We start from the raw sequence: 14,186 nt of genomic DNA on the forward strand, positions 1-14,186 counted from the left end.
TTAAATACAGAATATTTATTTTACTTTTGTTTGAAACAACTGGAACCTAGAACTGTAGGTCTTGTACATAAGTAAAAATCACCAAATTTAAAGACAACAGAGCTTTTCACTGGATATTATCTTACTTTCCTGTGAAGATTTTCTAAAATTGCATACAAACTATGTGTATTTAGAACAATGCATTAGAAGCTCTGACAACATTTCAAAGGACTCGTTACAAAGTGGAGACAAATGAAATCTAATTGCAGGCACTTATCACCATGGGTGTCACTGAGCACTGATCATCTACAATTAAAGATCTTGTCCGGAACTTTAACATTGATGGGATAGGTCATCAATGTCTGATGGGTGGGGTGTGAGACCTGATACCACCACCGATCAGCTGTTCCCAATGACGGACGGAAGTGCTCAGTTGCAGACCTGTAGAGCACAACTTCGTCAACTGTATAGTGGTGACGACCAGGTACTGCACATCTGCCCACTATCGATTCAAATTGGGGTATACAGTACCCAGCTGAGGCCACTATATAGTTAATGGAGCTGCGCATTTCTGATGTCCACCGACACAGATGTCGCACCCCCACTGATAAGCAGTTAATACCTTATCCAAAGGACAGGTTATCAATGTTAACATATCAGACAACCCCTTTAATGCCTTTCATTTCTTTCCATGAAGCTCATTATCAGAGCACCCATATGTAACTGTATATCCTAATAGTGTTCAGACGTGATTGGATTTTCTTCCTGTCATTTGTGAATGTTCATCTTCTGCCTGCAATTCAGTGCTCTATATTTTGGTAAAGGGTTAAACAAAAATCTGGAGTCTTCAATACCAGTTCCTCCTTCCAGGAAAATACGGTGTTGCATGGTTTCCCTATGGTTACTGCATAGGAACAAGTGTCTTTTGTGTATTCCAGTGCCAGTCCTATGCATAAAGCAGTCCCTTGTTCACAACAAGCAGATCAGGTTTCAAAGAGCTTGTTAAAAGCGGTCCCAACTTCCGAAATCATGTCAGTCGTGGTCATGGAACGGCCATATTTCTGAAACGCTTGATGATTGCACTGCCTTGTAAGAGAACAGGCTCCGAATGCTGCCACCACAAAAGGATTCTGACTGCAACAGAATAAAATCAAAGGGTTAAAATCCATCTGATCAACATACAGGTCTGGAAAGACATAATGGGAAAATGGGTACCAAAAAAAATTTCACACCATGTAGCATAAAGAAGATACCAAGGGAATGGTTCAGTTGTAAACGAAGGTGAAAACGGCACAAACTTTTTTTTATAAAGCATCATTTCTGAAATGTTTGGTATATTCATAAAAATATGCAAAAGTTTCTATCCACAAAGTTTTTAAGCGAGCCTATGGCAGGTCAGGTAGGGTGAACAGTGTCTGACATATTCATAAAAGTGGCATTATAGGGATGCTGTGTATTTGTATTTTGTTCTGCCCGATCCTTTTCAGACTTCATTCACACCTCTGTATGGACACATTTTATGCAAAACCTGACTGGATTCTGTGTGCGAGATCTGCAAGGAGCTTGTTTCCTCTAACACTCCAAATACACAGTGCAGATGGTTGGCATCGATATGTGACACACGTGGGAATGTAGCCGCGTCATGTCACAAGCAGGAGCCAGGGCGAGCAAACTGTACGCCGCACACCCCTTACACTGGGAAAGAATACACACGGACACCAGGGCCGTTACTGCGAGTACTGCTTGATTCTGGATAACTAGCTTGTACAAAATATATTACTGTAAAGTTCTATCAAGTTGGTAAATGGTGGATTCCAGATAATTAGGGGTTACTCAAAAGAATTCAAATCAGTGCAAAGATAAAGTAAATGATTTGAGAGTCCATTGTGACAGGGAAATTACACGACAAGCTTTGATTTGACAAAACATACCCATTTATTTTTTCTGGTCCAGCAAGAAATGCCCAGTGTACCAAGACGCCAAGAGAACCAGCTAAGAGATCACCCTGTCCTCCGCAGCGCCGGCTGCTACCTTCATGATTGCACACTAAAACTTTAAATACAAAAGAAGTGAATTAGAATTTGGCTTAATTCAAATTTTATGTTTTTTTCTCAACTTATATTTCACTCCCTTTTGGGGACTTGAACCTGTGATAGTTTGATCGCTTGTACTATGTACAGCAATACAACAACAAAACATGACAGGCACAAAAAACCTTCGGTAGACCCCGGCTGTCATAGAAACTAGTGATGAGCGAATATACTCGTTGCTCGGGTGGTCTCCGAGTATTTATGACTGCTCGGAGATTTCGTTTTGCATGCCTCAGATGGATGATTTACAGCTACTAGCTAGGCTGAATACATGTGGGGGTTGCCTGGTTGCTAGGGAATCCCCACATGTAGTCAAGCTGTCTAGTAACCGCAAGTCATCTAGCTGCGGCAAGGAAAACTAAATCTCCGAGCAGTTATAAATACTCGGAGACCACCCGAGCACACTCTGGAAAACCCGAGCAATGAGTACACTCGCTCATCACTAATAGAAACCCATCGGCTCCCCACAATCACATCACAGTGAAGAAATGATCAGGCTAGATTGCACTGATCGACGGCAAAATGCTGCAGTCAATGATTCACAGTAGCATTTAAGAGGTTAACAGCAGCTATTGGCAGCAGCGCCTGCCACTGCTATTAAAGGCATACATTAGCGGTGTAGTATAGCCGGTACCTACCCGGTGTGGAGTACCCAGACATGCTCTATTAAGTAATAGAACATCATATAGCTTTAACGGTGTATTCCCATCTCCAAGATCCTATCCCACCCAATATGTAATAGGTGTAATCATATTATCAAATGCCTCCAAACAGAAATGTAGCATAGTTTTCTGATTCATCATGTCTCTTTCCTCATGTGCAGAACCTTAGGTATCTATGGTAACAACCACTGATATAGTGACAGCTGGTTGCTAGTGGTCGTAACCATGGATACCTAAGGTCCTGCAATGCCTGCACATGAGTAAAGAGACCTAGCGAATCAGAAAAACTATAATGTATTTCTAACTGCGGATATTGGCTAATATTATTACTGCACCTATTACTTATTGGGATAGGATCTTGGAGATAGGAATACCCCTTAAAGGAATCCGTTTCTGTTCCCTTTGATGATATTGAAACTACTACAAGTACACATTTTCCATATTATAACATTAATAACCACAATGCCAATACATGACCTCAATATTTTCTGCGTGAAAACGAAGGTATAAGAATGTGAACTGGAGAAGTAGCAGCCATATTCCTAACATTGCTTTTTTCATCCCTCACTTGCTTGGATGATTGTATCAGTGCCATTTCTCTAAGTGGATATTACATATGTTACGATAATCCTCCATGCTATAGTCTCGTTTGACCAGTAGGTGCACAAACCTTTATCCCCGTCGGAGATTAGATCCCACTCTCCTTTCTGAACAATGGTAATATTGCCCATGGCTTGGCTGAGCCGGAGTACACTTCCATGCTGATCGCTAGTATCCACAGGCTCAGTGAGCTGCAAATAGAAAAGAAACTTCTCAGCATTTCGGATTTTCATTCACTCTTTACAGGAGTTAAATTAAAAGATACAAAATTAATGTTTGCTTTCTTGCAGAACAGCACACAACACGTCCAGATCTACTAACCGCAAAAAAGCATTTAATGAGCATGCATTTACAATGCCATTGTCTCATGGTAAGCCACCGCTGGGCTCCCTAGGTCCAAATGATATCCCCTGCAGCTACCAGAGCATATTCCCTCCTCTCACCAGTGCACATGCAGAAAATTTCCCATTAGCTTGTGTAAGAATGATTATTATTTTGTAATACCATGAGCTCAGTGTAATGATCGCCCCTGGTTTCAGAAGGCAGTCAGAATCCTACCAGCCATAAAATTAAATGGAATCTGTCAGTAGGATAAACCAAAGATGATTCCTTGATATCTGCACTGTGTTGTCTTACTCCAAAAAAATATCCAGTTTTTTCCTCATACGCTAACGAGCTGTTAACTATGAGCAGGACACTGATATTTATGAGAATCTGCCAAGAGTTTATGTAAATGAAAGAGGGCATTACCAGTGCAATCACACATTAGTCTGCAGTGAGGTCAGAACTAGCGCAGTACAGCAGAGCTAAGGGTACCGTCACACAGTGGCACTTTTGTCGCTACGACGGTACGATCCGTGACGTTCCAGCGATATCCATACGATATCGCTGTGTCTGACACGCAGCAGCGATCAGGGACCCCGCTGAGAATCGTACGTCGTAGCAGATCGTTTGGAACTTTATTTCGTCGCTGGATCTCCCGCTGTCATCGCTGGATCGTTGTGTGTGACACCGATCCAGCGATGCGTTCGCTTGTAACCAGGGTAAACATCGGGTTACTAAGCGCAGGGCCGCGCTTAGTAACCCGATGTTTACCGTGGTTACCAGCGTAAAAGTAAAAAAAACCAAACAGTACATACTCACATTCCGGTGTCTGTCCTCCGGCGTTCTGCTTCTCTGCACTGTGAGCGCCGGCCAGCCGGAAAGCGAGCACAGCGGTGACGTCACCGCTGTGCTTTCCGGCTGGCGCAGACACAGTGGAGAGAAGCAGAACGCCGGGGGACAGACACCGGAATGTGAGTATGTACTGTTTTTTTTTTTTTACTTTTACGCTGGTAACCACGGTAAACATCGGGTTACTAAGCGCGGCCCTGCACTTAGTAACCCGATGTTTACCCTGGTTACCCGGGACTTCGGCATCGTTGGTCGCTGGAGAGCTGTCTGTGTGACAGCTCCCCAGCGACCACACAACCACTTACCAACGATCACGGCCAGGTCGTATCGTTGGTCGTGATCGTTGGTAAATCGTTTAGTGCGACAGTACCCTAAGAGTACAGTAGAAGTGACCTGTGTCATTACAAACATGGCAGCAGCACTTGTCCTCTCAGTGCTGGCAGCCCTGCTGCAGAGCTGGGTCTGATTATAACGTAGCATTGCAGAACCTACACGGTACAGCAGAGTTGAACTTTGTGTCATTGCAAACCTATTTGCAGTGATGTCAGCTCTGCTGTACTGCCGCGCCACCCCCCACACTGGCTGCCTGTGAGATGGAAGTTGAAGCACTATCAGAGGAACCTGCAGTACAAATGTGTTAGCACAACAGAAGTGAACGCTGTCTCATTAGTCTGTGACACTGTTAGTCTACGTTCACATTAGCGTCGGGCGCCGCAGCGTCGCCGCATGCGTCATGCGCCCCTATATTTAACATGGGGGCGCATGGACATGCGTTGTGCTGCGTTGGGCGCAGAGAACGCAACAAGTTGCATTTTTTTTGCGTCCAACTTTCGGCCAAAAAGGACGCATGCGTCGCAAAACGCAGCGTTTTAGCGTGCGTTTTGCTGCGTTTTTGTGTGCGTTGCGTCGCCGACGCTGCGGCGCACAACGCAAATGTGAACGTAGCCTTAGTTCTGATCTCACGGAAGAGCTGTGCATCAATCATTACATGTATCTCACTGGTAAAGACCACTTTCATTTATAATAAGCCCTGGAAGCAGATTCTCTTGCAGATCAGTGTCCAGCCCATAGATCTTAACAGCTCATTCACAAATAAGAAAGACAAGGCTTTATGTGGAATAAGGCAACGGATGGCAGATATCAATGTATTATTGTATTCAGCTTCCCATGACCTACTGACAGATTTCCTTTAATGCTGCCCGATCCAAAGCCAACATGAACCAAAAACCGGCCACCTCACTACAAACATCTATGCACCGAAATGGGGACAAGGTGACCGAAGACATTAGTCACAGGGACACACATCCTCCGGCTTGTCACCTGCCACCTCTGCTCACACCTTTGTCACTAGCTTTAGCCACCATGTTTCTCTGAGTCGCCTTAGCGTTTCAGAGTGACACATACAGGTGTGTAATGGAGGTCGGCGTCTGATTCACACTGCCTCTGGATACAAAGCATGTAGCAGGTTCCTAAATAATTTTCTGGCTATATATACACAATATATATCTTTATAAAACTGTGGACCTCCATAGTATAAAAAAATGGGGTCCTAAGCCATCATATTGTAGGTGGTAAAAAGATCTGGGGGAGTTGTTTAACGATCAGCCATATCACTGGAGCCTACTGGGTACCACCAGAACATCTCTGACCCTTCAAGGCCTGGACTCCAGAAGACTTCTCAAGATGTCCTGTGGTATCTAACACCAAGATGATAGAGGTTAGCCTCTGTACTATGCTGCCCTCAGTAACAGGTGGCAGGACACCTAACAAAGCCACTTTAAGGATCAGTCCATGGACTTCTCTTCCTAGTAGCACCACTTACATTCATCTCTCACTTCTTGAGGCCAAGATCCTGGGGAATCCTAAAATCAATCGAATGTACAATTTCTCTAGAAGCAGAATCTATCTAACATTTACAGTTACATGACCAAGCATGGTCACTGAATATATTTACCACCGCTTCATACAGCCGACTGAACTCCATGAAGTTTGGGGTGAGGACAGCCCTCTGATAGCCTTGAATAACAGAAGGTTGTTGGGCAATCAGCCAAAGTCCATCCTAAAAGACAGGGCAACATCTACTTAGTGCCAAATACAATATAGAAATGCCCAAAGAATAAAAGCGGCATACTCACCGCATCTATAACCAGAGGAATGCCCTTCGCCTTGGCTTTTTCAATAATACCCTGGGAAATAAAAATAGGCATGAATACTTCATAAGGATTATACAAGGAACTTGTAATGACTTGAGGCTAGAACACTGGTTCTGTCTGTGATAGTAATACCTTTGCAGTGTCCAGTATGGAATCATTTCTTCCCAAACCCGGTCCAATTACTAGAGTGTGTAGTCTTGGAAGCCATTTTTCTATCTCATGCAATGCATTGGGATGATCACTGTGTGAATATCATATACATAAGCAATGTACAGTGAACATGAAGGTGATCCATTATTAATGGTACTGATGAACACTTACAGAACAGGATGTACAATCAGCTCTGGACTGTACGACTTTATCACAGTCGCTGCATCTTTGGTACAAAATACCTGGGACAAATCTGCACCCTATGAATATTAATATACAGGAGGTCAGAGCTGGGCTATGGAGAATACAATACAATGCCAATATAATAGAAACACGAGTTATGTAACATCAAGGATGAAAGCTTTCCAGCCATTACCATACACGCCGTATAAGACGACACCCGGTGTATAAGATGACCCCCGAAGAGTTGGGGGTCATCTTATACACCGAAAAATACGGTATATACTGTATGGCTTCATAACAGCCGATTGGCTCAAGAGAGACACAAACGTGTAGTTATAGTATACGTTTTATATTTCAAGCTCGCCATTTACATTACATAGGATCAATATGGCCAACATGTAAAGACTGACCTTGTGGATAGAGGTCATCATTAAATCAATTTGCTGCACACATACGGGGAAATGTATGATATCTGGTGCACAGGACAACCAGATTCCAGCTCTCGTTTGCAAATTAATACTGTAATTTATTTATTTATTTTAAGAGCAACTGTTCTGATTTTCTTTTGTACCGAGTTCAATAAATCTCTTTCATATTTGACACAATCTCCAATAATATCCAACATAGTCGATAGCTTTTTAAGACCAACATTGGTAAGTCGCCAGCCATCATCAGTGAAAACATTTTAAAAGGGGTTGCCCACTACTAGGCCAACCCTTCTCATGCCTCATGTTTGGCCCTGTAATAAGTACACCTATACTTGCCTCCGATGCCATTCCAGCGGTGTTGGCACTCGCGGGGCTCACATGAAGTTCTATCACGTAAGCCCTGCGCCCAATCAGTGCTGGCGTCACTGTCCTTCGAACATGTCATCAACATCAACAGGAAGTCAGGGCTGCGGCAGCTCTCCAACTTCCTCTTGATGTGCGATTTGTCTGAAGGCAAAGACAGTGACGCCTGCACTGATGGGGCGCAGGGCTTACGTGATAGAACTTCCGATGAGCCCCGCGAGTGCCAACACCACTGGAACGGCATCAGAGGCGAGTACCGGTGTACTTATTTTTACAGGTCAAAACATAAGTATTAAGAAGGGGTTGTCCTAGTAGTGGACAACCCCTTTAAATGGCCAGTTTTTAATCATTTTCCCCTAATAGGTATGGACAGCCATAGGATACTGCATTCTTTACACACCAAGTGATGTGATTTTCCATTTGTAGTAATAATTTACTTACCACTTTAAGTGCTGAAATTGCAGCAAAGTACGGAGCACCGGTATATCTATAACAAAGGCAAAGCATTTTTAATCCCAGCGCTGAATTATAAATATGCGATATACATGTGTCATAGTGAGAACCTGCAGTGGAAACTAGCACCATGCCTGCCTCTGCTGAACACAGGCAGAGGAAACCAGCACCGTGCCTGCCTCTGCTGAACAAATGCAGAGGAAACTAGCACCGTGCCTGCCTCTGCTGAACACAGGCAGAGGAAACCAGCACCGTGCCTGCCTCTGCTGAACAAATGCAGAGGAAACTAGCACCGTGCCTGCCTCTGCTGAACACAGGCAGAGGAAACTAGCACCATGCCCGCCTGCTGAACAAATGCAGAGGAAACTAGCACCGTGCCTGCCTCTGCTGAACACAGGCAGAGGAAACTAGCACCGTGCCTGCCTCTGCTGAACACAGGCAGAGGAAACCAGCACCGTGCCTGCCTCTGCTGAACAAATGCAGAGGAAACTAGCACCATGCCTGCCTCTGCTGAACACAGGCAGAGAAAACCAGCACCGTGCCTGCCTCTGCTGCACAAATGCAGAGGAAACTAGCACCGTGCCTGCCCCTGCTGAACACAGGCAGAGGAATCCAGCACCGTGCCTGCCTCTGCTGAACACAGACAGAGGAAACTAGCACCATGCCCGCCTGCTGAACAAATGCAGAGGACACTAGCACCATGCCTGCATCTGCTGAACAAATGCAGAGGAAACTAGCACCGTGCCTGCCTCTGGTGAACAAATGCAGAGGAAACTAGCACCGTGCCTGCCTCTGCTGAACAAATGCAGAGGAAACTAGCACCATGCCTGCCTCTGGTGAACAAATGCAGAGGAAACTAGCACCGTGCCTGCCTCTGCTGAACAAATGCAGAGGAAACTAGCACCGTGCCTGCCTCTGCTGAACACAGGCAGAGGAAACTAGCACCATGCCCGCCTGCTGAACAAATGCAGAGGAAACTAGCACCGTGCCTGCCTCTGCTGAACACAGGCAGAGGAAACCAGCACCGTGCCTGCCTCTGCTGAACAAATGCAGAGGAAACTAGCACCGTGCCTGCCCCTGCTGAACACAGGCAGAGGAATCCAGCACCGTGCCTGCCTCTGCTGAACACAGACAGAGGAAACTAGCACCATGCCCGCCTGCTGAACAAATGCAGAGGACACTAGCACCATGCCTGCATCTGCTGAACAAATGCAGAGGAAACTAGCACCGTGCCTGCCTCTGGTGAACAAATGCAGAGGAAACTAGCACCGTGCCTGCCTCTGCTGAACAAATGCAGAGGAAACTAGCACCATGCCTGCCTCTGGTGAACAAATGCAGAGGAAACTAGCACCGTGCCTGCCTCTGCTGAACAAATGCAGAGGAAACTAGCACCGTGCCTGCCTCTGAACAAATGCAGAGGAAACTAGCACCGTGCCTTCCTCTGCTGAACACAGGCAGATATGCCTAAAGGAGAAACATTCTCTGATTAACAGGGGCTCTTTTTCGCTTAAATCTAAAACTATGACTTGGATATGCTTTTTTTTTTTTTAGCCTGTGGCCATTGTTCAACCAGTCATGAAAAGATATAAAAATGTAACCTCATGGCAACTATAGCAATTTATTAAAACATCAGGGCAAAAAAGAAATGAAAGGCCCACTTATGCTGATAATCATGAAAAGAATGTCCATACGAACACTGGTTTCCAACTATCGGCCCGTCTAAACAGGGCGGCAAACACCTAATGGGTTAAAGGGAACCTGTCACCCCCCCCCAGGCGTTTGTAACTAGAAGAGCCACCTTGTGTAGCAGTAATGCTGCATTCTGACAAGGTGGCTCTTTTAGTTCTGGGTGCTGTAACTGCCAAAATAATCAGTTTTATAATTTGTCCTAAATACCTTGTCTTCAGTCAAGGAGGCAGGCCTTTCCCCCCTGCTTCAGACGCCGCACAGCCGTCAGTCACATCTTCTTGGCGCCGCCTCCTCACCACTGTTTTGAAATCTGCCGGCGCCTGCGCTGATTTCTTCTGCTTTGGGCAGGCGCAGTGAGCGCTGGCCGTCTTTCCTCATATGCAGTCTCGGTGACTGCGCCTGTGCGGCCGCCCTGCCTGTTAATCCCAGCCCGCAATGTGAATAAATCATAATTAACTGCGGGGGCTGGGATTTACAAGCAGGGCGGCCGCACAGGCGCAGTCACCGAGACTGCATATGAGGAAAGACTGCCAGCGCTCACTGCGCCTGCCCAAAGCAGAAGAAATCAGCGCAGGCGCCGGCAGATTTCAAAACAGTGGTGAGGAGGCGGCGCCAAGAAGACATGACTGACGGCTGTGCGGCGTCTGAAGCAGGGGGGAAAGGCCTGCCTCCTTGACTGAAGACAAGGTATTTTGGACAAATAACAAAACTGATTATTTCGGCAATTACAGCACCCAGAACTAAAAGAGCCACCTTGTCAGAATGCAGCATTACTGCTACACAAGGTGGCTCTTCTAGTTACAAATGCCTGGGGGGGGGGGGGGGTGGTGGTGACAGGTTCCCTTTAACAAGAGTTTGGGTGGCATGATGTTTGAAGGTTTTTGAAGGATTATTCCCACAAAACCAAGATTTGCTGATCGGACTGCTGGGATGTTCAGCAGTCCTGAGAACAGGTCTCTGCAGCCTCATCTTCAATGAAGCGAAGGTATGCACACTTGGCCTCCGCTCCATTCATGTGTAATCATTGTTAATGGACTGTGGGATACAGCAGAGTACAGTGCTCGGCTTTCCCTAGCAGTCCCATTGACAACAAATGAAGGAAAGGTAGAGTAAGAACATCTCTGCTCCATTCAGGACTGGGCTGCAGAGCCCCATTCTCGCTTTCCCAAAGCCTTTATGTTGGAGGAGTAAAAATGTCTATATGCCGAATGTCATTGAGCGAGAAATCAGCTAATATGTCCGAAAACGATCGTCAAACATAAATTTGGCACAAATAGGGTAAGCAAGATGGCACGAATATGGCAAATTCAGATTTGTAGACCGATTCCGAACATATATTCGCTCAACTCTAGTGTTAATCTCCTGCTGATAAAACATTAATTGTATTAAAAACAGCACACAGCCTATTCAGTGACATCACTGGAGTCAGTGTCTCATACCCCATCTCCTGCTGCCCTCAGATTAAATAGCAAAAACCTGCGGACATATCATCCTGAGGAGACCTGCAAATAAAGTAATATTCCTGTGCACAGAACAGTCATCATTGATTGTACACAGAAAGGCTAAACAGACCATTAAACGACTGCAGATTGGCCTGTATGGAGCCGATAATTACCATAATTGTGCTGTCCTCAATCCAGCACAAGATTTTCTTCACACAGGTTTTATTACCTTTTTTTTTTTTTAAAACATTGTTATCCCATAGGTTGTGTGCCCACAATGAGTTTTTGACGCTGCATCAAAAACGAAAGCGTCTTTCAGTTCCAGCCAAGTGGGTGGGAGTTATAGGAATCTCGTGCACACTGCGCTTCTTTTTAACTCTGCGTAAATGACCCGCGGTGCGAGTTTTAAATTCACAACATGACCAGTTCTCTTGTGGGTACGATGCATTAGATAGGTAAAAAATGCACGTGGTTTTGTGTTCTCCGCTGCGGAAGGGCATCCCAAACACATGTAATCCGCACATGACCATATCAAAGTTTTGTCAAAGCCAAATGCCAGGAAGTATCAAAAACAAAAGCCGCTTTATTTAAAACATGACATATCAACAAGAAAGAAAAACTGCAGAGACAATAACACAATTTTAAAAACGCATGTAAAAGAAAAAACGCTAAGTACCCAAACTACATAATAGGTGCCGAAAATCTGCAGCATCAAAAGCTCATTGTAGGAATGTAGCCTTAGGGCTTGTGCACACGCTGCAGATTTGGTGCGTTTTTGCCAGGCAGATCCTGATAGCAGCAAAGTGAATGTGAAACCTGAAGTGCCATGCACACGTTCAGTATTTCTCACCTGCAGATTATAATCTGCTGCATGCATGTCAGTAAGGCTACTTTCACACTAGCGTCGGGAACAACCCGTCGCTGTGCGTCGGGCCGCCGTTCCCGACGCTAGCGTGGTCTCCGCCGCACAACGGGGGCAGCGGATGCATTTTTCCCACGCATCCGCTGCCCCATTGTGAGGTGCGGGGAAGTGCGGGGAGGTGGGGGCGGAGTTCCGGCCGCGCATGCGCGGTCGGAAAAAGCGGACCGTCGGGAGCAAAAAACGTTACATGTAACTTTTTTTCTCCCGACGGTCCGCTACCACACGCCCAAGCGTCGCAAAACGGACGCGACGTTTTGCAATGCGTCGCTAATGTTAGTCTATGACGAAAAAACGTATCCAGCAAGAACTTTTGCTGGATGCGTATTTTCGGCAAAACGACGCATTTGCGACGTATTGCAGTTAACGCTAGTGTGAAACTAGCCTTATCTGTGTTTTTAACTGTTCACTTCACTCAAATTACTCAAAAAACACCCAAAAACTTGCATTTTTCCTGCCAAGGGGTGCAGAGATTTCTGCATCCATTACTCACTGTGTGCACACAGCCTTACAGCTCCCCCCATACATAAGTCTATGTGAAACTGCATGTAGTAGACCCCATAGCGGCAGCAGACTGCTTGTGCCCATGTGTGCCGTCTTGGCTGGGCATGTATACAGATATCCCATTATTGCCCTTCTCGTTCACTACCAAAGACCCCCAGGACGTCGATGTGCTTACTCTTGACAGCCTCCAACGATGCCAATCTTTCCATCTTGACCTTTGTGCTTTTTAGATGCAAGTGGGGGGATGACATTTCTGACCAGCTGGAAGATATTCTCCATGTCCTTGGCTGGCCGTGTGGGACGCAGAGAGAACGATCTCTCTAGAACTAAAGTATGAAAATGACAAAATTAGTTTTCCAGAAGCCAGGATAATAAGCAAAGATCCATGTACAAGACTTCCAGAGGCTTCCTCCTGGCAGTATATAGATGAACTGCCTAGCTGCACTGACGTCACACTCTGGGGGCATCAGGAGTTACACCCCAATACAGGCTGAGCTCGGACAAAGCTGCCGTATGGGGGGCCCGGAGAGATGACTGTCGGGGGAGTTAAGGATCTGGCATGTCCGACTGCAGATTGTTTATTTCTCTCTGAGATTAGCCGCTGACAGACTCTCAGAGAACACCAGAGCCTTTGGTAGTGAGCGTTCCTGTGTATGGGAGAAACAGGCGAGATAGCTACCGGCCAAATCATCATGTGGCCAACAGTCATCTAAGGTCTACAGGGGCTTAAAGGAATATTCTCATCTTCAAGATTCTATCCCAATACAGTGGGGGAAATAAGTATTTCGTCCCTTGCTGATTTTGTAAGTTTGCCCACTGACAAAGACATGAACAGTCTATAATTTTAAGAGTAGGTTAATTTTAACATCAAGAGATAGAATATCAAAAATAAAATCCAGAAAATCACATTGTATAAATTATATAAACTTATTTGCATTTTGCAGTAATAAATAAGTATTTGATCCCCTACCAACCATTAAGAGTTCTGGCTCCTACAGATCAGTTAGACGCTCCGAATCAACTCGTTACCCGCAATAAAGACAGCAGTCCTACATAGTCACCTTTATAAAAGACTGTCCACAAACTCAATTAATCAGTCAGACTCTAACCTCTACAACATGGGCAAGACCAAAGAGCTTTATAAGGATGTCAGGGACAAGATCATAGACCTGCACAAAGCTGGAATGGGCTACAAAACCATACGTAAGACGCTGGGTGAGAAGGAGACAACTGTTGGTGCAATAGTAAGAAAATGGAAGATATACAAAATGACTGTAAATTGACATCGATCTGGGGCATCATGCAAAATCTCACCTCATGGGGTATCCTTGATCATGAGGAAGGTGAGAGATCAGCCTAAAACTACTGTGGTCCCAACTGCCTTGAGATCATTAATGA

At 45.4% G+C, this 14,186-nt stretch overlaps 1 protein-coding gene across 1 annotated transcript; it reads right to left on the reverse strand.

Moving 5' to 3' along the window:
* LOC143789470 (ATP-dependent (S)-NAD(P)H-hydrate dehydratase-like) lies at positions 1-13,169 on the reverse strand. Its single transcript, XM_077279021.1, has 9 exons — positions 12,964-13,169; positions 8,223-8,268; positions 6,979-7,067; positions 6,790-6,898; positions 6,640-6,690; positions 6,459-6,563; positions 3,402-3,522; positions 1,911-2,031; positions 1-1,113 (listed from the first exon to the last, which is right to left on the reverse strand). The coding sequence occupies exons 1-9, from the start codon at positions 13,065-13,067 to the stop codon at positions 963-965; spliced, it is 897 nt and encodes a 298-aa protein (XP_077135136.1). The 5' UTR covers positions 13,068-13,169; the 3' UTR covers positions 1-962.
* Positions 13,170-14,186: the final 1,017 nt, after the last annotated feature.

The sequence above is a fragment of the Ranitomeya variabilis genome, unplaced genomic scaffold (assembly GCF_051348905.1).
Source record: "Ranitomeya variabilis isolate aRanVar5 unplaced genomic scaffold, aRanVar5.hap1 Scaffold_264, whole genome shotgun sequence".
Lineage (NCBI taxonomy): Eukaryota > Metazoa > Chordata > Amphibia > Anura > Dendrobatidae > Ranitomeya > Ranitomeya variabilis.

Bases quoted from the DNA above. Each gene is read 5' to 3' on its own strand.
- LOC143789470 (XM_077279021.1), bottom strand. From the start codon at position 13,067: ATGGAGAATATCTTCCAGCTGGTCAGAAATGTCATCCCCCCACTTGCA. The intron at 6,691-6,789 runs GTATTACTATCA...TTTATTTCCCAG, and splicing joins CCATACTGGACACTGCAAAG to GGTATTATTGAAAAAGCCAA. The intron at 3,523-6,458 runs GTAAATATATTC...TTCTATTTGCAG, and splicing joins GTCGGCTGTATGAAGCGGTG to CTCACTGAGCCTGTGGATAC.